This window comes from Canis lupus, chromosome 20 (genome assembly GCF_003254725.2).
Source record: "Canis lupus dingo isolate Sandy chromosome 20, ASM325472v2, whole genome shotgun sequence".
Lineage (NCBI taxonomy): Eukaryota > Metazoa > Chordata > Mammalia > Carnivora > Canidae > Canis > Canis lupus.
Genome location: NC_064262.1, coordinates 29,276,318 through 29,301,974, shown reverse-complemented (window position 1 = coordinate 29,301,974; position 25,657 = coordinate 29,276,318). Strand labels below are relative to the sequence as shown.

At 38.7% G+C, this 25,657-nt stretch overlaps 1 protein-coding gene across 4 annotated transcripts in view; it reads left to right on the top strand.

Moving 5' to 3' along the window:
• The window catches only part of PTPRG (protein tyrosine phosphatase receptor type G), a 705,078-nt gene that overhangs the window by 396,729 nt on the left and 282,692 nt on the right, over positions 1-25,657 (top strand). For all 4 annotated transcript variants that reach the window (XM_025456409.3, XM_049097815.1, XM_025456410.3 and 1 more), the window contains exons 3-4: positions 11,076-11,255; positions 24,518-24,666. In XM_025456409.3, coding sequence (XP_025312194.1) covers positions 11,076-11,255; positions 24,518-24,666 — 329 coding nt within the window. The remainder of the gene's footprint in view (positions 1-11,075; positions 11,256-24,517; positions 24,667-25,657) is intronic.

The window sequence follows — 25,657 nt, the reverse complement described above, 5'->3', positions numbered from 1 at the left end:
ATCCCAGTCTTGTCTGAGCCAGACCTCAACTGTCAGTTCACGGGATGGGACTGCGAACTATGGGAATAAAGCGTGGTCACCCGGATGGGTCATCCCTACCTGATGACTTGTGCTGTGGCTTGTGTCTGAGGCATAAGCCTTTGGTGAGAGGCAGCCATTCCCATGAAGGCTTTCAGGGACTCTTACCCCTAACCCCTCCGTTATCAAGAGGAAGAACGGACAGCAAAGGACTTCAGAGTTTATTCCCTGGCCTTTTGTCTAAATGAGATCTTTAAACTCTTATTCAGGTTTATCCCTCTCCTACAAGGACAGAGGATAGCTAGAAACATAGGAAGGAAGGGGACTCAGGAGTTGTTATCCTTATATATAGTCCATTTTTATCATTATAATTAGACATTTTCACCTTAGTGATGAATGTAGAAAAAGCGTTGAATAATTTAGTTTTTGGTCTCTTTGGACAAATATTCTGATTCTATCCTGTATTTTTAAGTCACAAAGAGCAGAAAGCCCCTACTCAAACTGTTTTATACACAAAAACATATATAAAACTGAAAAGTCTAGAGATGGAATTTAAATTTCAGGAATGGTTTGATCAAGCTGGCTTCCTTCCTTCCCTCCTTCTTTCCTTCCTTGCTTCCTCCCTTCCCTCTCCATTCCTTCCTTAATCTCCCTTTCATCCCCTCCTCCTTCTTTTTCCTCCTGTCTCAGTACTTGTCAGGTTTGGCCTCTGGTTGATTTCCCTTTGGTTCCAGTCCAGTCTGCTCCCTTCCTCTTGTTCATTCACATTCTGGGGGGAGGGTGTTTTCCCTCAGGCTCTGGAGCCTTATTTTTTGTCATACCAACCTAAAACATTCCCTCTGACCAGGGAAATTCCATGCGCTAATTGGCTTAGTCCTCGGTTAACACCCTTTCCCAAGCCAATTACTTGTTAAGGGGGATAAAATTAAACTGATGGCCAAATACCAATCAGACATTATTTCCAGAGCCAGAAACAGGGTCAGGCTTTCCAGAATTTAGGATTTGAATGTAATTTCCACAAGAAAGTCTAAATAATCATGTTTATTGAGCAGTTACTATGTGCCAAGTACTGTTGGATATGCCCTATGTGTAATAACTTATTCAGTACTTTTCACATCCCTGTGGCCACCTGTAGGAATGTGTTCAGCAAGGGTGAGTTTTGGCTAGGCTATTAACAAATATTTTGTATGACTCGTTCATTCTTCCAGATGTATTAAACTCTTACAAGTTTTAGTGGTAATCCGATACAATCTTACAGTTTGTGTGTAAGGAAATCATTTTATGACTTGACTGCCGCTACATCGAAGTCCACCTTCCAGAATTGAGACTGGAATGAAAACGCAATTTGGTGGCAGGCTGTCACCACCTGCCTCTCTGGTGCTCTTGACAGGCATTGCTAACTGATCTGGTCTTTACTGATAAGTAATCCTACAGTCATTTGGAGCTAACATGCGACTTAGAACTTATTGGCCATCTTAGATCTAGAACTCAGATGGCTATTGCATTACCCAGTGCTCTTTCCACTATATCATGTGACCATTTTAGTGCTTGGATGATTATGTTAAGTTCTGTGGATGCAATCAGAATTCTAAAAGATCTTTGTCACGTGAAGAGTATTGACTGGTTGAAGACGTTGTTGATCTGAAGGTTGAAGGCTTCAGGTCTGGAGCAAACTTCCTATAGATTATAAATACCTTAGATGTTTGGCATTGGCTAGTAAGAATTGTATTTTTTTTTTAAGTTTTTTTTTTTTTTTTTGATAGACATAGAGAGAGAGGCAGAGACACAGGAGGAGGGAGAAGCAGGCTCCATGCCGGGAGCCTAACGTGAGACTCGATCCCAAGACTCCAGGATCGCACCCTGGGCCAAAGGCAGGCACTAAACCGCTGAGCCACCCAGGGATCCCCAAGAATTGTGATTTTTGTTTTTTTGTTTTTTTCTTGTTGTTAATAGTTCAGATACTTTTTGTAAACAGTTCCTTGTTAATTATTTAAAGATTTTACTTATTTATTCATGAGAGACAATGAGAGAGAGAGAGAGAGAGAGAAGCAGAGACATAGGCAGAAAGAAGCAGGCTCCATGCAGGGAGCCCAACGTGGGACTCAATCCCAGGACTCCAGGACCACGCCCTGGGCCGAAGGCAGGCACTAAACCGCTGAGCAATCCGGGGATCCCCCCAATTCCTTGTTGTATCTACAAGAAACAAGAAATGAAGTTGGCCAACTTTAAACAATATTCATTAGATTTTGAGTACATAAGCTATCTCAATTATTAATAGGAATTTTGGCCACATGAGGTTGATTCCACTTGAAAGATACAATTTTTTAATACCAGGTACATCTAAACATGCCTTGTTGCAGACTTTGTCTTTGAAGGGCCAGAATCCTCTAGTCTGAATTGCATACCTGCCCCTAGTGTGTCTGTTTTACTGCTGTCATCCCACATACTCATGCAGACGTCACTAATCAATCACCCAATCCTTTTTTTTTTTCTTTAAGATTTTATTTATTTATTTATTCATAGAGACACAGAGAGAGAGAGAGGCAGAGGCACAGGCCGAGGGAGAAGCAGGCTCCATGCAGGGAGCCCGACATGGGACTTGATCCAGGGTCCCCCAGGATCAAATCCCAGGCTGCAGGTGGCGCTAAACCACTGCACCACCAGGGCTGCCCTCCATCACCCAATCCTGATGAGACTCTGTAAAGCCTGAATTTTGTGGCTCAGAACTCCTAGGTAGTCATTCCTGGAATCGTTTCTCTAAGCAATACCCTCTTTAAAAAAAAAAAAAAAAAGATTATATTTACTTATGAGAGGGGCAGAGAGAGAGAGAGAGAGAGAAGGAACTCACAAACAGGGGGAGGGGCAGAAGGAAAGGGAGAAGCAAATTACCTGCTGAGCAGGGATCCCAAAAGCCCAGTCAGTCTCTGCACCTTGAAATCATGACCTGAGCTTAAGGCAGAGGCTTAACCGACTAAGCCACCCAGGTGCCCCACAATACACTCATTTTTAAGGACAATATAATGGGCTCCAGTGAGATCTTCAGCCTCAAGATTAGAACTGAGGACCTCGATTTAGAAATTTGTGTTGTTTCCTATTTTACCTAAAAATAGTTTCAATATTCAGTCCAAAGATAGAGATCTTATGAAAAAAGTGAATAACAGTTGGTATTAAAGAGAGAAGAGAGGCATTTAGTGTTGAGCATCCTCCTTTGGCTCAAGTTGTGATCCCAGGGTCCTGGGATTGAGTCCAGCATCAGGCTCTCTGCAAGGAGCCTGCTTCTCCCTCTGCCTATACCTCTGACTTTCTCTGTCTCCCATGAATAAATAAATAAAATCTAAAAAAGAAAGAAGAAAAAGAAAGAAAGAAAGAAAGAAAGAAAGAAAGAAAGAAAGAAAGAAAGAAAGGAAGGAAGGAAGAGGAGAAGAGAAGAGAAAGAGAAGAGAAGAGAAGAGAAGAGAAGAGAAGAGAAGAGAAGAGAAGAGAAGAGAAGAGAAGAGAAGAGAAGAAGTAGTTTCCATGTCTGGTGTTATTATCTGATGTTGTTTCTGGTATTATGGTTACTTATTGATATTACCTTAAAAATACACCATTGATGTGAAATGGAGGAACGAAGTTTTTATTCCTAAAATTTAAAAACAAAAAATTTACCCAACTATTTTATTATCTGGAAGGAAAATTTACATTTTCTGAACTGGTTTAAAGATTAGAACATTCCTATAAATAATCGAACAACTTCATAATTATGCATGCATAATAAATGAAAACTCTGGAGACGAGCAATATGAATGCTTTTTAGCACTTTTTCCTTTTTTCATATATACGGCAATAAATGCACAAAAGGTAATTAAGTTCCTGGTAGTGGAGAATGCAAAAGAATCACAAGCTAAACCCCATAAAGCTTTTTAATTAAAAAATGGAATAGTTTTAAGTTGTGTTTTAGATTTGGGAGAAAAAGCATTAATTATAATATTAGGTAAAAAAATGAATACTAATATTTTTGGAGTGTTGCTGTTGGTTAAAAGTAGACAACAAGATGCAGGGTTATAAGCCTGGATTCAGGTAATACTTTTAATATAAGTTCCTTGAGGGAGGCATTAATAAGCATATTTGACTAGAAACAGCACATAACATGTATATTAGTTTTGTTTTTAATTAGATTTAGACAGAATTCATTATTTTTAATGGCTTTTCATTAGTGAACAGAAACCGTTATTTGGATATATTATGGTAAAATAAATTCAAGGTGTATGCTTATTTTCTGCAAAGAATCTCTTAGGTATTTAAGGAAATCATTGTTTGGAACACAGATCATATATAGATAGTTGAAATTGCTCACTTTTATACAGAAGTATGATTTATATGCTCTAAAAATAGTACTTTTATCTTTCTCAAGTCAGATATTAGTAATGAACTATAATTAAAGGAGATAGTTTACTTATATTGTTGAAAAGTCATATTGCTAAACATTTGTGTCTGTTCATATTGGACTTTTCAAGTAAATTTGCTGGAAGTGGGAGTCAAAGTTAGGTGTTTCTCCCCGATTTTTATTTATATTTTCTTTGAACACAATAACTTAGTTTTGGTCCAAAATTTATGTATGTCAGTCAAGTTCTTCGGGTTAAATCTGCCTTGAAGAAACACTGATTTTGAAGTGGAATCTCAGAGGTGAGCCCAGATTTACAGTATTTGCCATTATTATCAAGTGGGGAATTATGTCTGCCTTCAACAGGCCAATTGGAATTAAAGTCCACTTGTGTGATTTATTCACCTTACTGTAAAAATATGTCTTCCTTATGCTAGCCTACTGAATTTGTAGCATCTAAAAATGAGAAAAATACAGTGGCTTGTTAGTGGTACACCAGAGAGATGGAAGTGGGTTCGTTTAATGCACAAATGAGCCGTAAATTCGGCTAATAATGTTCTTCCTTAGCTATAGTTTTTAAAGGTGAATTTCTCCAACTTTACAATGTTTTTATTTAACCTTAAATAATGAAATATCACCCACAAGCTTACTGTGTCTTCTTCAAACCAGTGTCTCTCTTTGGTTTTGCTGAGTGGAAATTCCTTTCTGCAGAGAGGTTACAGTAGCAATCCCAGCATTATCTATAAATCAGTGCCCCTCTTCTTGGTCTGTTAGGCCATAGACCTGCCCCCAAATATATAACAGCAAATCCAATAAAATCTGGGTATTCGCAAAATTTAGGTTTTCTTTGGCTTCTGAGCAGTTTAATAAATATTTCTTCATCTCGTCAAATGAACCACAGAAGGACCCTATAGATGGAAGAACTACCAGGAAATAAACATGGGTCAGTTATTATTAACTGACTCTACTTCATTCAGAGTTCATGAGTTCCCCTGCTGATTTCCATCACTCAGTTTGCTTCCATCACTCAGTCTAGAATATCAACATGCTTTTTGTTTGGTTTGGTTTGGTCACCACTCTTTAGTTTTCTTTGGTCTGTGACAGATTTTAAGTCTTGGTTTTTTTGTGACCTTGACATTTTTGAGGAGTATCAGCCAACTGTTTCATACTGTTCTTCAGTTTGGGTTTGTTTGATGTTTTCCTCATGATTAGACAGAGGATTTTTAGAAAGAATTCCACAGAGGGATGTACTTTTCTTATGACCTTTATCAAGATGTACATGATGGTGGTCCTTGGCATAACAGGTGATGGTAATTGTCACTGTTTGGTTAAGGTGGGATTTCCAGTCTTCTCCACTGGGAAGTTGCTCCTTTTTTTATTTTTTATTTTTTATTTTTTTTTTCTCTTTGAAAGCTAGGTACTAAGTTCTAGCTAGTCCTGTGATTAGACTCCACTTCCCAGATGATCATCTGTACTTTTGACTCTTGTCCTCTGCAAATGGGAAGCACCAGCGCCCATTACAATTCTCAGCATTTCGAGGAATGACTTCCCTGAAAGGTCACCTTCAAAGTCCTGCCCTTGGGGAGGTGAGGGCTCCTTCTCTCTATTTGTATATCACAAAATGGACACCTGCATTGACCGCCCCCTGAGCCATTGATTGATTACACTGAAAATTTGTTTCTTCCATTAGATAGTCAAGTTCTTGAGGGCTCACTACATGTTTTTATAACACAATAGCAGTGGCAACAAGAGTAGCCATTTACTGAGTTTTCATTGTTGGGCATTTTTAAAAGTACTTTCCATTTTTTGTCTCATATAATCCTCAAAACTATTTTTTGATGTAGACACCACTAATTTTTCCCATCAGACATTTGAATTGACTGAGCCACTGGTAGCTTCAGTTTTCTAAGGGAACCCCACGGGAACTGCGGCACCTCCACCTGCTGGCACCCATAACATAGCACTGTGCCTAGAACTGCGCAAGTGTCAATTCCATATTGAGGTGTCTACAGTGATGAATTCATTAATGAGACTATTTTTCTTTGTCTTTAATTGGCTTTCTTTAAATAGAGAACTCTGTTAAAGCATAGAAGAAAAGAGCGGCAGCTGAGTGGCTCAGTTGGTTAAGCATCTGCCTTTGGCTCAGGCATTGATCTCAGAGTCCTGGGATCGAATCTCTCATGGGGCTCCTCGCTCAGTGAGAAGTCTGCTGCTCCCTCTGCCCTTCCCCCTTGCTTTTGATCTCTCTCTCTCTCTCTCTCTCAAATATATAAATAAATGAAAATCTTTTTTTAAGATTTTACTTATTTATTTATTCATGAGAGACACAGAAAGAGGCAGAGACATAGGCAGAGGGAGAAGCAGACTCAATGCAGGAACCCTGATGTGGGACTTCATCCTGGGACTTGGGGATCAGGCCCTGAGCTGAAGGCAGATGCTCATCTGCTGAGCCACCCAGGAGTCCCAAAAATCTTTTTTTTTTTTTAATAAAAAGCATAGAAAAAATAAGAACCTTAAAAATAATCATGTTTCACTAAAGGTGTTGAAAGCAAAGTTCTGTCACATTCCTTTCTCTAAAGAACACGTAATTGCTTTTGGTGGGCCTGTTAAATTTGCACACAGATTACATCAAGCACATCATATACCTGCAGCTTATTTTACCATATCCTCATTCAGACTAATTTAACATATTATTGATGAAAGAAAGGAGGTTGATATCCTGACTCTTGAGACCAAGGGAGTCAGGAAGACTTAGGAGGAAGTCTAGAAGTGTAGAAGTGTAAAATTCAAACCAAGATACCGCCGTAGTGTCATTAGAAAACAGGACTATGCAAATCTTTAGGCTCATCTTTTAATTCATTTATTTGTGCCGAAAAATATGTATCAGCAACACGCTTTCGGTAGGACCTTGTGCTAGGCAATAGGAATAAAGCTGAATGAGCCAGAGAAGGAACCTCTTCTCAGAGAGTCATGAACTAATGAAGAAGACAGATGTTAAGGAATGAATGACAAATGACATGAGGATAGGATGTCCCAAGGAAAACAGGCACCCATTGCCAGGATGGTACATGAGCCTTGTGTATACCTCACTGGCAAGGGTGTATTTACACAGACATCAAACATTTAAGCAGGAAAAAAAAAAAAAAAAGAAAGAAAAAAACAACACCTTTAGGCAGGAATTTCAAATGCATTCACTGAATTCATTAAAACGAAAATATATTTTAGGGATGCCTGGGTGGCTCAGTAGTTGAGCATCTGCCTTTGGTCTCAAGGCGTGATGCTGGGGTCCTGAGATTGAGTCCTACTTTGGGTTCCCTGCAGGAGCCTTCTTCTCCCTCTCCTTATGCTATGTCTCTGCTTCTCTCTTTGTCTCTCATGAATAAATAAACAAAATTAAAAAAAAAAAGAAAATATTTTTCATCACAGATTGAGATTCCACTGCCAGTGTCCACAGTCTCTCGCTGCAAATATGGTAGCAGAATGTCTCCATTGAGACCTCATTCCTACAGGACTCAACAGGTGAATGGCAAATTACTTTTGGCAGCCCACCTGCCCTCTGGTTTCTACCCCCGTGCTCCACCCTGTCCTCTCTGGGAAGGTAGCCTGGTATATTAGATTGCTGTGTCAGAGCTGGTGAGCTGTCGAAAATGGGTCCAGCTGCCAGCTGCACATAGCCAGCTCATTCTAAGGAAGAGTCAGTAAGGGGATACTCAAGTGCAAATGACTTTTCCATCTTATTTTATTTTATTTTAAATGTATTTATTCATGAAAGACACACAGAGAGAATGAGAGAGAGGCAGAGACACAGGAGGAGGGAGAAGCAGGCTTCATGCAGAGAGCCCAACGCAGGACTCGATCCCGGGACTCCAGGATCACGCCCTGGGCTGAAGGCAGGCACTAAGCCACTGAGCCACTCAGGGATCCCCCTCCATCTTATTTTAGACGGATAATGTCATAACTGAGGGGTGAAGGCTTCTTGGTGATGGCTTTTCACCCCAAAACTAGGTTTAAGTTAACCACGGTCTTTATTTAGCATCATGTTTTTTACTTAAAAGCATTTATTCAAAGTTCTGAAAAACAAAGCATTCAAGACTGTTGGATTGTACAGCTGAAAATGATTAATGATACGATTCTTGGTTCTTTATAAAGTGTCTTAACACTGAAGAGATTTATACAGTGTGGAATGGTGATGGCATTTCGATGTGAGAATAGGTAATCAATACCTCCAAGCTAGAAAAGTCTTCTATTTCCTCCACTAATGACATAGGGGTTTTTGCAAGGCAAGGGTGTCTGGAGCATGCAGCACTCCAAAGAAAAATTAATTTAAAATCTGAAGTGGAAGATCAGTTTCAATTAAAATTGCACTTGAATGTACATTGGGTAGAAGTGTGAAAGCAAGCATGTAGTCGGTTTAAATCTTCAGATTGTTACCGGCGAATAAATGAATCCCACTGGTACAAACCCTGATTATATTTTTATAGAGTGCTAAATTATATTTCACCCATGCCTAGAAGATTTTGAGAAATAATATGAATGGCAAGTACTTTTCAGAGGTTGCAGAGTACTTTTCTTTATTAGTAGGATAATTATCAGATGTCCATGTTTTTACAAATGATTGCTAGCATTCTTATTTTTTGGAGTCATACATGTTTGGATTTATTTTACCATGCATTTTTTCCCTATCGACTATAATTTTATCGTACTAGTGAGTTTCTAAAAGTCTTTACACACAGACACATGTGCACACATGATATTAAAATATTAGTTTCCATAATTTGAACATATAGGCCCATGAGACACATTAGCAATCACTTTATTTATTTGGAAGAAAATTTAAGGAATGCAAGGAAAATTGGAGCTTTTCCTTATGTCTCCTTTCCTTTCCTTTTTTCTGTCAAATGTAATGATACAAGATGGAAATAAAGCTTGGCTAGAATATATGCAAATGCACACTCTGTTCCTTTATGACTCATCAGAGTTTTAGGGAATTTGACCAAGAGGTGAAGAAACATGAGTGAAAAGCCCTTGATGTTTCTTCCTTTCGTAAGGAGTCTTACAGTCAAGAAAATGATGATGTTAACTTTTTCTAGAAAGCCTTATGTCGCTTGTAAATGATTTTGAAAAGTGCCCTGAGGTTGCTAAACCTTTGCCAAGCAGTGAGCATGTTCTTTCTGATACTGTCTTTTATCTTAGTGTTTGGGATGAGAATTAGGGAAAATGACCCAGTCCTAGAAAGACGCCAAGTTATTTGCCAGATAGCAAGAATATGCATCACTTTTAGGGAGTCCCATCAATTGCTCTTGCAGCCTTGAAGCTTCCATTACTGTGACTGAAAAGATGTTCTGTGGTTGTCTTTTTTTTTCCCCCCCATGGGACCATTGTTTATATCAGCTTTGAGCTATATTGACTTACGGGGTTAGGGACATTCATGGCCTATGTGATTGTGGCAGTGGGTTGGGCACAGGTGTGTGGGCTTGTATTCAGTAGAAGGGAGACTACCAGTGTCTCTGTTCCTCCCAGCACATGAGGCTAGGTATGGCGTGTGGTATGAAAATGATGGGTGGGTTGGTCTTTCAGATCACATTGGCCATCCATCCTCTTCTTTCTGATATATGAAGAAATTTTAAAGCTATAGAACTTAGGACTCCATGTATATGTACATGTAGGTGTATACATATATTATACTTCATTGACTGGGAAACCTAAAAATTGTAAGGTTTAGACTTACCTGATTCTTTAAAAGAGATAATATGTTAATTTTTCTAGCAAAGGATGTTTCCTTTCAATGGGCTACTGTTGCCTTGTCATGTCAAGAAGGTTCAAGGCTGGATGCAGAAAAATCTCAGAGCTTGTTCAATTTAATAGACCTCACCCCCAGATTATTTCACTTCCCAGTAGTGCAGACAAACAGGTGCAGTATGTTTTCTCTGCCCATGCTTGATTGGTACCCAGTAGCATTCTGCACAATAGTCGCGTTCTCTTTTTTTCCACTCCATATATCCCCCACAAAGCCTGTATTTAATATGAATGCTGCATTCAATCTGAAGTTACCCTTATACCCCATCCCCTATGCCAAAGATAGATTGAGAAGACGAGGTTAAGTCTCTGAATACAGAAATTTATAAATTCTGGCCAAACTGAAAAATCTTCCACAATTAACCAAAGGAAAACCCTGCCTCATTGCCCCATTATTTGTAATTGCTCTCATCCCATATTATGTTTCCTTTAATTTTTATTTTTTTCTTTTTCCAGTTCACAGACTCCTAGGAGCTAATAGGAAAGTTGTGTTTGGTATACCATTGGTAACTGCAAAACATGCAAAACAGAGGAAGGTGTTTTCTTGTGAATAAGTGCTTTGCTTATTTTGGAAGACTTATTTAGAATTTTTTAGAAATGTGAACAACTCTGACAGCCCTTCTGCTCCGCTTCCTTAATCTGATTACAGATAAAATAGCAAATGTTTGATTACAAATCAAGAAGAAAAATTATCTTAAGGAACATGTCTTTTCTTAAATTCTTCTTGCCATACCAGGCAAATTCTTAGTTCCTTAGTTTTCAATGGACTAACATCTTTGGAGTGGGAACATGGGGGAGAATGCACCTTCAGAGATGCAATGCTTGCTTTCATATGTCCTGTTCATTCCATCCTGAGCCCTTGAGTCATGAAGATTGAAGTATTATTTTCTTTTAACAGGTGCGTATGGTCCTGAGCACTGGGTCACATCTAGTGTCAGCTGCGGGGGCCGTCACCAGTCTCCCATAGACATTTTAGACCAGCATGCACGGGTTGGCGAAGAGTACCAGGAGCTGCAACTTGATGGCTTCGACAATGAGTCTTCTAACAAAACCTGGATGAAAAACACAGGGAAAACAGGTAGACTATGACTTTACTAGTTAACACATCAATGTGAAATATTTTTGAATGATTCTAGTATTTACCTTACCCGTGATTGGCTCCTTAAATAGTACATGTTGCTATAAAGAATATAGAGATGAATGAGATTTTTGGAATCAGCTCTTGGTTGAGAACTAGCCACTTGCTCTACTAGTTGTGCGACTTGGAGCAAATTATTTAACCACTCTGTGCCTCAGATTTTAGAAATACAGGAAAGGTGCCTAATAATATAATATCAGCCTCATAGGGTTGTAAGTATTTAGTGAATCAATATATGTAACGTGTATGTAGAATGGACTTTTAGAAACCTGCTCTGCTCATTATGGTGGCCACTAGCCACATGTGGCTATTTAAATTTAACAATTGAGTGAGTAAGATTAATGTTCACTCCCTCAGTTGTAATAGCCACATATCTTTTTTGTTCTCCACCCCCCTCCCCGACTTTGTTAGGTTGTCTATGTGCAGTGTTTGAAAGCAGAGGATACATATTCAGATCTTTGTGGGTTTTTTTGTGGGGGGAAAGTAACTTGACTTTTATTTAACATTATGTAAGTTTAATGTTTACAATGGATGATTAGATACATGTATATATTGCCTAGTGATTACTATAATTAGATTAGTTAACGCTCCCATCTCCTTACATCCTTCCTCCACTTCCGTCCCTCCCAACCTCCCTCCCTTCTTTCCTTTCTTTTGGTGAGAACATTTAAGACATACTTTTTTAGCAGCTTTGAAGTATGCAATAAAGTATTGTTGATTATAGTCACCATGATGTATGTCCCCAGAACTTCTCTTATAGTGCTTGTTTATATCCTTTGATCACATCTTCCCATTTACTACATCTTCAGTCCCTGGCAGTCACCATTCACCATTCTATTCTCTGTTTCTAAAGTTCAGTGTTTTTAGATTCCATATATAAGTGAGGACATATAGTATTTGTCTTTCTCTGACTTACTTTACTGAGTGCATTGTCCATAAGGTCCATCCATATTGTCATAAATGGTAGGATTTCTTTCATTTTTAGGGCTGAATAATATTCCAATATATATTTTCTTCATATGGTTATCAGTCAATAGGTGCTTAGGTTGTTTCTATGACTGTTGTGAATAATGCTGCAATGAACATGGGGGTGTAGATATCTCTTCAAGATAGTGATTTCATTCCTTTGGACATATACCCAGAAGTAGAATTGCTAGATCATATGGTAGTTCTATTTTTAGTGTTTCACAGAACTGTTCTACTCTTTTCTAGAGCAGCTGCACCAATTTATATTCCTGCTAACAGTGGACAAGACTTCCCTTTTCTCTGCATCCTCACCAATACTTTTTGTCTCTTGTCTTCTTGATAATAGCCATTCTAACAAGTGTGAGATGATATCTCATTGTGGTTTTGATTTGCATTTCCCTATGATTAGTCACGTTGAGCACGTTCCATGTATCTACCTCTTAGCCTTTTGTGTGTATTTGGAAAATACTCATTATTGCCAACTTTTAACCTGTGTTATTTAGTTGTTTTGTTTTCTTTGGATTTTTTAAGTGTACTTTTGTTATTGTTGTCTTTTGCTACTGAGTTCCAGAGTTCTTTAAGTATTTTGGGTTATTAAAATCTTTATCACATGTATAATTTGCAAAATTTTTTTCCTATTTAATAAATTGCATTTTCATTTTTAAAATTGTTTGTTTTGCTGTGGAGAAAGAAGCTTTTGATTCAATGTGGTCTCACTTGTTTGTTTTTGCTTTTCTTACTTTTGTGTTATGTCACTAAGACTGATGTCTAGGAGCTTTTTTCCCATGTTTTCTTCTAGGAGTTGTATTGTTTCAGATCTTTCATTTAAGTGTTTAATTCATTTCAAATTAATTTTTGTGAGTGATGTAAGAAAGGAGTCCACTTTCATTCCTTAGCATGTGAATATTTCATTTTCCCAGCACCATTTATTGAAGACACAGACTAGACTTTTCCATTGAATGTTCTTGGCTCTCATGTCAAATATTAGTTGATTATATAATACTTATTTTTGATCTCTAGATTCCGTTCATTGGTCTGTGTCTCTTTTGATGCCAGTATCATACTGTTTTGGTTACTATAGCTTTGTAACATAGATTAGTTTGAAATGCATCCAGTTTCATTCTTCTTTATCAGGGTTACTTTGGCTATTCATTGTCCTTTTTTAGTTCTATAGGAATTTTAGGATTGATCTTGCTATTTCTGTGGAAAATGCCATTAGAATTTTGATAGGGATTGCATTGAATTTGTAGATCATAAGTAATATTGTATTAGCTGCATTTCAAATGCTTAGTAGCCACATATGGCCAACAGTTACCATGTGGAGACAGCACAAACAGAGTGCATTCTATCATTACAAAACGTCCTATTGGACAGCTCTGTGCCAAATGGACAAATGCTAGTAAAATTCTTACCTTCCTTGAGTTTTTGCTTTAATATTTCCTATTATATATGAGCACAGAGGAACGCTTTCTCATCCTTTAGTATATCAGGCCAGCAACTTGATTCTCCTACTTCTTTTTACCACTATCACTGTCACTTGTCATTTGAAATTTATGAATACAGAATAGTGTATTTTCACCATTGCTAATACCAAGGGCTGCCTCTCTTCTTAATCAGTACTGTGTAATTATCAGTTTCAGATGGTCCATGGAATTAGAGAGTGCCTTGCTGTGCCCCATTGTCTGATTTGAAAATAAACACATGTGTGTTATATATCTGCATAGTCCTACATGGATTTTTATTGGTACTAAATATATTTTTAGTATTTTATTTTTTAACTCTTATAATTACAACCCATTAAAACAAGCTTGCTTTCGTGTTCTCTCTCTCTCTCTCTCTCTCTCTCTCTCTCTTTTGAAAGGATTCCTTTGTAACCAAGGATGTCACTACAAACCACTCTTAGTAATACCTTTCAAGAGCCTTTCCTGGCCATAGCACCCACACTGGGCTAAAATGACTTCACTATCAGTCCTTTGGTTTCATTTTTATTGTAGATCATAGTGTTGCCTTTTCTTTCTTTTTTTTATTTTTTTAAATTTATTTTTGAAAGAGAGACAGAACTTGGAAAATGGTGGAGGGCAAAAGGAGGGGGAGAGAGAAACCCAAGTAGACTCCACTTTAAGTGTTGAGCCAGACATGAGGCTAGCCCCAAGATTAAGACCCAAGAGGATATCAAGAGTAAGTGCTCAACCAACTGCACCACTCAGGTGCCCCAGAGTTTCCTTTTCTTTTAACCTAAGTGGCTGCATGTGTAACTTTGGGAGGATCCATTTTCTTTCTCTAAATAAGCATTTGTCTGAGATTATTCATGGCTGATTGATTTTGGTTGGCCTGGTTTATTCATGGAATTGCTTCTCACTCAGCTTGGTGATTCCTGGCTTTGGGTTCTTCATAATATTTTTGTAATCAGTTCTTCTTGCCTCGTAGACTCTCTCCTGTACTTTGAGTCATCCATTAGGGTAGCTTAGAAAAATGTGTGACTGATACAGTAGTCTGTACACACTATTTCACTCCTACCTCTGTCCCTCAATTTAGATTGTATATTTATTGTTAAAATTCAGGATTTCTTTACCAGTGGTCCTGGTTTTATTTCCATTGCTTTGGAGAACCGTGATGAGAATATTAACTCCTCTGACAATCTGCATGTGGTAGACAGGAGCATTGCCCATACTGGGTGTAATCAGATCTTGGAGTTGAGTGCCACCTCAGTGCCATGTGCCAGAAGCCTGCCAAAGGCAATTCGTTGGGCTCTCTGATGCAGTTTTCTACTTGACTTGCAACGCTTGACAGCCTTCTGCAAAGATAACACGTTTCAGTGACAGCTTTCAGCATGGTATCTCCAATGACAGGTTTTAGATGAGTGTGGGGTTCACTCAATGCAAGTTGATTCATGACCTTGGTCTTCCAGAAGCCGATTATCAATCTCTGTCACTGCACTGACTTCCTGGAGTGATCCACAACTTGTTGCATATCTGTGAGTGTGTGCGCCTGGTTTTAGAGCACAGCCATCCAAATATGAGCACGTGTCTCAGAAATTTCAGAAGCGTACCTTTCTGAGAAACAAAAATATATCCCCATTACTTCTCAAACTGTACTTACTACTGTAAAATTCATGACAGCATCCTAAATTATATCTCAGATAATTTAAGATGATTCTATAGGACTGTTTACAAAAGTGTGACAATCACATATATGCAATTTTAAACAAGAACATGGAATTGACTTTTCATTCTCTTAAGTTTCAGTTTATGGTCATTTAGAAACCTGGGTGGAGAAATCACCCTGTGCTGTTTTTCCTTGTTTCCTTTGTCTTTTTTTTTTTCTTAATAAGCACAAACTTAGGAAGTTGTGTCATTCTGTAGTTCTTAAAATGCCAAAGGAGTTCATAAATTTTCCAGTATTTTGGAGAAATGAAGATTCAGTTGCTTTGTGTATTATGCATGGATGATACCAATTCAACTGAACAACAGTATACATATAGTGCAGGGGGCTGTGTCTAAATTAAGGGTGAGGATTGATAATATTCATTATGAATAGTATCGATAGGTATCCTGGATAACATTAGTTTAGGAAAACATACATATTATCAGCGTTAACTAAAGATGAGCTAGTGGTGTTCCAGTGAAGAAATCTGGATTGATGAAGGAGGAGACCTCAGAGTATGAGATGAAAGTGGCCAGCAGGGGAAAAGCACCAAGTGCTACAAATGTCCAAAGAAGAAATCCCTTTTGGTGGTACCAGGGGAGAGGGGCCAGGAAAGAGAACATACAGATGCAAAAACATGCCACAGTGGTCTCCAAAGTTCAGTCCTGGTCCCAACATAGCTCGTGCAAAGACAAAGGGCTTCTCAGGTTTGGCAACCTTAAAAGCTGCACAGCCCAATATCCCACGTAAAGGCCCACAGAAGAAGCCAAGATTCAAAGAAGAGGCAGAGAAAGAATGAAATTCTTCATTGGGGAAAAAGGACCCACAACCAACTCTCAAAAATCAGAGGCCATGTTCTTCACTACTATTAGTCAATCTACAAGAAAAGCTCCCCACACCCTAGAGCCATGGCCCAGAAAACCTGAAGTTCCTCAGTCGACCTATATTCAGAGTCAGCTGGAGGGAAACATCGAAAATCCTTGAAGAGCCTTTTCAAAATACCTAATTCCCGACCCCTATTGCACCCTTCTCAAGTACTTTTTTAAAAGCCTTGACAAGTATTATGGGTGTATATTTGTGGGCTTGTAAGAACCCATAGTTGGAAGTAAATCCATTTTTTTAAGTTGGTCTTCTCTGTATTTGCTAATATAATAGTAGAAAAACAATGCTTCTCACTGGTCTTTTTTATTATTAAAATGTATCATTTGCTTCTGAGTAAACTGTTGGCATTCCAAAAAACATTTTTTTTTTTAAATGAAGAACACTCATATCATTGAACTATGGTTTTGCCAGATGTTACCCTCTTGGGGAACTGGGCAAAGGGAACACAGGACCATGGTATTATCTCTTACAAATACGTATGAATCTGTAATTACCAGAAAAATTTAAAACGTAATTAAACAAAAGCCCCACATTAGCCACATGTCCTTCTTTGCTGCAGTTGTTCATTTTACATTTATCTTGGATACCTTGTTGAAGAAAAAACTTTTTTCTCCTTCACCATTAATTTTTAACCAAATACGTGGGTTTTTTTTTTTTTCTCCAAAAGTCTTCTTTTGAATTTTGTTCTTCCAGAAAATAAATTCAGTAGTGAGTATTTATTTTTTTGTGATGGAAATTTACAGGTCACTTATCTGTAAAATAGACTGTCTTTTGGATATTAAAATATGAATATAGAAAGTTAATATTTAAAGCAGCCTATTACATACAGACAGTAACTTTCCCATAAAACAGTTTTAATGTTCATATCTGTCTTAACCCCCTGAGAGTGCTATATATCCAATCCAGCATAATCAATAGAGCAAGTTAGTTGTACGTAGCCCACTTCTCGAAAGTTGTCTAAAATATCTTTACAAGACAGATAGCATCTCTCTTTTTCTTCCTGAGGAGCCATAACTGTCTATTGTGCCAGTTCTCATTTGATTTCATCTTAAGTTATTTCCCTTTCTTTCATTTTTGTAGAATGAAAAGATAATGCATTCATCAAGAACATTTCAAGATAATCTTGCTGTTCCTAGCATTAGCTTCTAGCTAAATGATCAGAATTTAAGACTTAGACGGTGCTTCTGATGTATGTTAATAAGCCATGGGCTCCTATGAATTTTAACTATTTGGAGGGCTTTTTGGTGTTTCATGAGTTTTTCTCTCCACCCACACTAAGGACAAATAGTAAAGGCATTTGTCATCACGTATATTACTTCTCTTTTCCCACTTTATATTTGTTCACTGTGTGTTTTTTTCTTTGCCTACATTTTTTCCTGTTTATCTGCCTATGCCCACAGTGCCTGGCATCAATGGATTCAGGAAATAGTTTTTAAATTAATAAAAGTGGATAGATTACAATAGCCAAAGTATGGAAGCAGTCCAAATATCCATTGATAGATGAACAGATAAATAAGGCGTGGTATATATATACAATGGAATATTACTCAGCCATTAAAAAGAATGAAATCTTGCCATTTTCAATAACCTAGTTGGAGCTAGAGAATATAATACCAAATAAAATAAGTCAGAGAAAGACAAATACCATATGATTTCCTTCATGGTAGAATTTAAGAAACAGAACAAATGAACAAAGGAAGAGACAAATGAAGAAATAGACTCTTAACTATAGAGAAGAATGTGCTGGGTGAAATAGGTGATGGGGATTAAGCGTACACTTACAATGAGCACTGATTATTATATAGAATTGCTGAATAATTATATTGTATACCTGAAACTAATATAATGCTGTATGTTAACTAACTGGAATTAAAATTAAAACTTAAATAAATAACATAAATACATGTTTTCCTATTTCAGAGGTCCAAATTCTTAAGTTCTTTCATCCTGTTGTTATTCAATCTTGCCTGAACTCTGGAATTCAAGTCAGAGCTATTTCCCTGGGTCTGTCTTTAGCTAGGTAAATTACAAGCTTTGTTTCATGTCTGCTTAGTTCCATTTCTTTTGTCTGAATCCCATAGCCCCAGCCCTTGTGCCATGGTGGCAGAAACTATTTTATGGGTAGATGGAAGCCAATTACATACCAGTTACATAACCAATGACATAATGGGGAAACCAGTACTATTTTATACAAGTAGACTTTAGTAAAATTTGGATTTTGGGGGGTCATTTTTGAAGCCTGTCTTTCATTTTTAGGGCACAGGGCTCTCTGCTAGATTGACATCTGTCATATCTTGTATGATTGAAGGGTCAGCTTATCCACTTTGTTCATCTTTCTCATTGTAGCAGTCAGTTAACTGAGACTCAGGATTGCACGGCTTGACAGCGTTTGGATTTCTCAGGCCGTTCCAACATAACACGCCCAGTCTTTCTTTGACAGATGACTGCAGTAACCTCCCAACTTTTGTTCCTGCCAACTAATGTTGCTTTATTCCCAGGCCTTCTTCACTTAGTAATCAGAATAATTTTATTTCCCAAATCTAATCCTGTCTGTCTTTCTGTTTCACCCTCTTTCTTTCTTATTCTCTCTCTTAGCCATGTCAAGGACTATCCATGTCTCCTGAGGATCAAGACAGACTGATTACTGTCTCTGCCTCATTCCCTAGCTTCTGTGTCACCCCCTGCTGTCTGGACACCAAACACCTTGGGTTCCTTTTACTTACTCTCACTACCACAGGGCCTTTGCATGAGCTTCTTTTTCCTGGATGTGGTTCCCTTTTGTGAGCTCTTCTCAAGATTGCTCTGTTAACTCTAAGCTCATCTAATTTGATCAGTCCTTCAAGATATCCACTCCCCTTCTCCTGTCTGGGGTTGCACACCACTTGTCCCACTTGCTTGGTTGCTTCTGCTATTAATTTAGTTGTCAGGACCTCTCTTCCCCCCATGAAGAAAAGAGAAAAGAGCCATGCCTGATTTACTAATCTTTTCTTCCCCAGTAATAAGTTGGTAAATATTTGAAGAAATAAATGCTAGTGCTAGACCTCCTGTTTCTTGACTTGCAGAGCAGAACATTTCCCTTTTACCAAGGACCCAAAGCATCCCCTAATGGACACCTGTATTGTGGGTGGTCTGGGCAGGGGGTTACACCATTAAGATCCAATTATAGTAATCTTTTCTCATTTTATAGTGTTAAAAATTGGTTGGGGATAGTGAAGTTTAGTTAGCAAGCATCTAGTTTCCCTTCCATCCATTTTTGTTTAACTTTTGGCACCTACTGCTATTTACTCAGATTTTGGTGTGAACATTTGCTTTAGCCCAGCATCATATAGATATGTTGAGTTTAATTTATAAACAGTGGGTGGATGTCCTGCAAACAGTGCTGTGAATGCCAGATACTCAGTTATCCCTGTGAGCTTGGGAGAAAACTAATGCCTTATCCTTTTCCCCTCCCCCTGTGCACAGCCTAGAGTAGTGTTACAGTTTGGGGAGCCTCAGACACACAAGCGGAGTCTATTAAAACTGAGGCTTCTCTCCCTAGGATAATAACCTTTATAAACAACACTTACACACTTATACAATGTCATCTTTATGCTCTAATGTCATATAGCAATTACTGTTCTAAACATTCTTCATTTGTCATTCTTGTAACCTCCTAGCAAACCTGTGAAGCTACTATTGCATTATTCTAATTTTACAGAATGGGAACTGGGGTACCAAGAAGTAGAATGCCTTTCCCACAATTGCAGTATGACAGATGGTAGTATTCAAATTCAGACTCAACTGGCTTCAGAGTCTGACTTCATATATGCATCCAAGCTCAGAGTATTGCTTCCTGTCTCAGCAGGGTTTAGACCCTGAAGCCCATGGGTAGCTACTGCCATGGACTATGAACCCTCGCTTAAGAAACTCCAAATGTGAAGCCTCAGCTCCCTCCATGCCCTCCCTCATTAGGCTGTGATTCCATCCCAGTCCACAGTAGCAGTTCACAGCCAGAGAGCTTTGTTCTGGAAAGTCCCCTCCCATGTACCTTTTCTGCTTACCCCTCCCATCTCCATTCTTTATTTTTTTTTATTTTAAAATCTTTTAACAAATATTTTATTTATTTATTTATTCATGAGAGACAGAGAGAGAGAGAGAGGCAGAGACACAGGCAGAGGGAGAAGCAGGCTCCACACAGGGAGCGCAATGTGGGACTCGATCCCAGGACCCCAGGATCACGCCTCGGGGCCAAAGGCAGGTGCCAAACTGCTGAGCCACCCAGGGATCCCCATCTCCATTCTTTAGCTGTTACTTGCTACCTTCCTAATTGTCACCTAATCCAGATTCAATTTATTTATATTGTTTTAAAATTTAAATTAAAATTCAGTACTCCTAGAATGGAGCCTAACACGGGGCTTCAACTCACAACCCTGAGATCACGACCTGAGCTGAGATCAAGAGTGGAATGCTCAACTGACTGAGCCACCCAAGATGGTGGCTTTCTTTATTATTATTTGTAGTATTATGTGCTTACTGTTTATTTTTCAACTGGCTCTCTTTATTTTAATTAAATGAATTGATTATAAAGGAACACTTTTTACCAACACTTTAATGGAAAGACCCGTGCTATTTGACATAGACGAATATAAGCATGTATGTCTGTGTTCTATGAAAATAAATCAAAATTACTGATGTTATTATATTCAGCATAATACTCTTGGGCCAGGGGGGAAATGAATGACTCTCAGGGAAGTGTTGAAGAGCAAATCAGCACCCAATTGAGATTTTTTATTTCTCCTTGATATGACCAAAGCATAGAAAGGATCAAGAAGAGGAAAAGCCTTTTTACTCTATGTTGTAATGAATTCAGAGCATCTGCTCAGCACTTAACAATCTCTCTCATGTATTTGGGCCGCATCTATTCTTGCTGTTTTCCCTGTCCTAGGACACTCTCTTTTGTGCAGAAGTCAATATGCTTTAGAATGGAATTTGAGGGGTGCCTGGGTGGCTCAGTCGGTTAAGCATCTGCCTTCAGCTCCTGCCATGATCTCAGGGTCCTGGGATCGAGTCCCGTGTCAGGCTCCCTGCTCAGCAGCAAGTCTGCTTCTCCCTCTGCCTCTGCCCCTCCTCCCTGCTTGTGCTCTCTCTCTCTCTCTCTCTCTCTCAAATACGTAAATAAAATTTCTTTTAAAAATGGCACTCTATCTGAAAAAGGAGTCATACCTGTGTGGGCACCCCTCTGTACTGGATGTCCGCTCCATCCGTATCTCCACAGATGAGTCTGACAGGAGTCTCCTCCTTTGGATGTGTGCTTGCTGGGTTTCTGGCACTGCTTTGTTAAGGGGTTTCCGTGCATTATTTCCTTCAGGCATCAAAAGAGTCTTGCCATTTAGACCCTGTTAGTGGCATGTGAATAGCAGTGGAGACTGAGATAGCAAGAAGTGAGGTAACCTGCCCAAGGTGACACTGCTCTGAGGTAGCGGAACTGGACTCCAGCCCAGCTGTGTCCATCTTCTGAGCTCTTGGCTCTCACTATATTCTGTGTTCTGTAGGAAGTGCCTTTATGCTCTTTTCACAGAGCTCTGTGTCATCAGGGGTCATCAGAATATGGTTACATGCTAGCTCGGGAAGTTCTCACTTCCCAATTTTATAGGTAAACAAAAATATAAGCCACATTCAGAAGAGGGAGCAGGTACACATAGCATGCTGTGAGGAATACAGTAAAATGAAAAATGAGATTAATGTTTCAGATTGTACAGTTCCCTAATTATGCTTTTAATTATTCATATAAAACAAGTAAAATGACCCCTGACAGAGACATAAATGATTTAGGTAAAATCAAATATTTATAAGATACTGCTGAGTCCCTGGGTGTATTGTAACAGATGCACTCAAAATGCTTTGCCTTCATCCTTTGGATGCAAAATGTTAGGTATAGAATTTATAACAGGATGAGAGTACTCAACAGTATTTGAGACACTACTGAGCTAATCCATAGGTATTTTGGCTTTAGAACTAAGGGCATATGACTGGTTTAATAGATTTCATTTTATAAAGTATCCTACTGTATTTTAGGGATCACAAATGACAACCCCTGCTTGTTTCTGTGTACTTAATGGTTTAAAAAAAAATCAAAGAGGGAATAAGATTCCATGACATCTGACAATTATATCCTTATTTCAGTTTCGGTCAAGTTCTATTGGAACATTCATTTATATATTGTGTGTGGCTGTCTCTGTGCCACAAAGACTAGGTTGGGTTGTTGTAACAGGGATCCTACAACCCACAGAGACTTAAATATTTACTATCTTGCCCATCACAGAGAATGTTTGCCAACCCCTGCTAAAACATGCCTAGCACACAACAAAGGTGAAACAGCACCGTGTCATGTTTAATCAGCACAAGAAACACTTGCTTTGACTTTGTTTCATTTCTTAATTTGCTGTCCCACTAATTGCACCTTCACTGTATATTTTTCAGAAATTGGAGAAAACCGTCTTTTGAATGCAATAAAAAGGGATTTATACGAGCGGGGGATTCCTTTACTTGCTTTTAATACTTTTTTTATAGAGAGCAGTACTGAAACTAATTGCACTATTTTAGAGATGGGTCATTAGCCTAGTCCCTATCTTTTACGGAGACCTAATTTTCATGCAGGATTTCTCTCTAAAGCTTGAACTGGGATCTCTTTAAGAAAAAGAAACAGTTATGATACAAGAGCTTTTCTGTAGTTTACACAGATTTGGCTGGTGATCACAAACCATGAAGTATATTGGTTGACATCTTACCCATATTTAGCAGGAATAAGTGTTTGTTGAATAGATGCATGAATTCACTTTAGAAAACAAACAAACAAAAAAAAGGGAATATATCACTTATAAAATAAAATCTCTTTGTTATGCATTTGGATACTGCATTCCTTTTGGGAAAGTAATTGCTATGCTTGTATCAATCCGACTTATTTTTTCTCAATTTCTCTTTCCCATGTTTAAAGGAAGAGGAATAAGTTTTTGAAAGTTAGGGTTGAGGGTAGTCTGGGTGGCTCAGCGATTTAGTGCTGCCTTCAGCCCAGGGCGTGATCCTGGGGAACCAGGATCGAGTCCCATGTTGGGCTCCCTACATGGAGCCTGCTTCTACCTCTGCCTATGTCTCTGCCATTCTCTCTCTCTCTTTCTTTCTCCCTCTCTCTCTCTCTGTCTCTCATGAATAAATAAATAAAATCTTTAAAAAAAAAAGTCTTTAAAAAAAAGTTAGAGAATTGGCTAAGATTCTCTACATTATGGAATTCTTAGGGGTTCTTTTGGATGTGCTAAGTAAAATTTTCCTAAACATGGAGCATTAAATTAAATCTAGTTATCTGCAATTATTTGAGTGGCTTAATGAATAAAATTTTCCCAGGCATCATTTTCAGATACTATGAATGCAACCCCTACCTGGCTGTATGCCCACTGATCTTGCCCTAGAATTGGAAGAAACTGCAAATTTGATTTCCTGGCATCTTTGCCTAAGCTTGCTTTCTTTCTTTCTTTCTTTCTTTCTTTCTTTCTTTCTTTCTTTCTTTTTTAAGATTTTTATTTTATTTTATTTTTATTAATGAGAGACAGACACAGAGAGAGAGAGAGAGAGAGAAAGAGAGAGAGGCAGAGACACAGGCAGAGGGAGAAGCAGGCTCCATGCAGGGAGCCCGATGTGGGACTCGATCCTCGGTCTCTAGGATCAGGCCCTGGGCTGAAGGTGGCTCTAAACTGCTGAGCTACCCGGGCTCCCCATTGCCTAAGCTTTCTAATCAAAGAAACTTGCCTCATATCTGGCATTCCAGACCTTGAACCTTGGGGTAGTCCCAGGAGTCGGTGCTTACAAAAAGAAAAATTTCCTCTCGAGATACTCTTGGTCATCAAGCAGACTTAGGGGACCCTGATTCAGAGCATCTTACTCTGTTACTTTCTCCATTCTTTTTTTTTTTTTTTTCCGCCCCATCTGTGAAATGGATAAATTCTGAGATCATTCCCTGGGAATTTTCGTGATTTAGAGTGAACTGGTGCTTCAGAATATTTTGTAGCTAGATTGTGCTAATTTATTCAAACTGGTGTTTTTGACTTGTTTTTTAAATAGGAACGTGAGGAAATAATTCACATCATGTAATCATGAACTTTATTTGAAGCAAAGGAAGAAGTCATTCAAGTTTTTGTTTTGAAACTCACTTTGTTCCCCTTCCCTTCCATTTTATACAGTTGCCATACTTCTAAAGGACGACTATTTTGTCAGCGGTGCTGGCCTGCCTGGCAGATTCAAAGCCGAGAAGGTGGAATTTCACTGGGGCCACAGCAATGGCTCTGCAGGCTCTGAACACAGCATCAATGGGAGGCGCTTTCCTGTGGAGGTGAGAACAAGGCGAGATGTCTAGTGTAGCCCTGCTTTGTGTCTTCACATTCATGAGATGCTTCATCTTTACTGCCAGTGATTTTGCAAAAATCAAATTTGTACCATCCATACCTTTGTCTCTGGAAATCTTTTATACACAGCCTGACAGGTATACGTTCCTCCTCAAGCTTCTCAGCTTTGTTTAACTGGAGAAGCATGGGGAAGTCATGAGCATCATCATGGTTTCAGTAAGACTCACCCTTGACCAAGGATTTTCAGCCATTTCTTTCATGTGACACAATTTCTTTACTCTGTCTATATCAGAAGTCCTACTTTCTAAAGGTGAAATTCTGTATGAAACTCAGATGACTGTTTTCACCCTTTAGAAAAGAGAAAAGCTAGTTGATAAATGAAGAGGCATCTCAGAACCTTCTCTCAGTGGGGAAGCTGTTGCAAGGTTTGTTTGCCCGGCCAGCTGTCGAGAAAGAGGCTATGGCCACTGGTGGTATGACTCTCAGTTAACATTGCTGGGATCAATGGTGACATTTTGCCTTTTCTGTGTCAATTTTCTCATAGATCCATGCTGCTAGATAGAGGAAAGTCGTGGGTACAGTTGATGGTTTGTATCTTTTTGGTGAGGGTGGGGGAAAGAGCAAGTGTCCAAACTCCTTCATTAATGTTGGCTGGGGGTAATATACCCCTTGCATTGCTAACCTTATTTTTACCTCTCATCATGATCAGGATATGGATATTCTTTTGTTGGGGCACACAGGTTTGTTGATTGTTTGGTTCTCTGTGTGGTAAGCTTTACAACTTTGAGGAAGAGCTGCATGGGCATGCATTCAAGCCTCTGATTGGGCTTAAATATGGAATGACAGACAGCTCTTAAAATTTTATAACTTCCCTTAAGTCCTGACCTACCTTGATAGTCTGATGAATACTTGAGACCCACCTCCGTAAAGGGAAAGTACATGGGTGTACACACTGATTTGCACTCTAGCCCATTTATG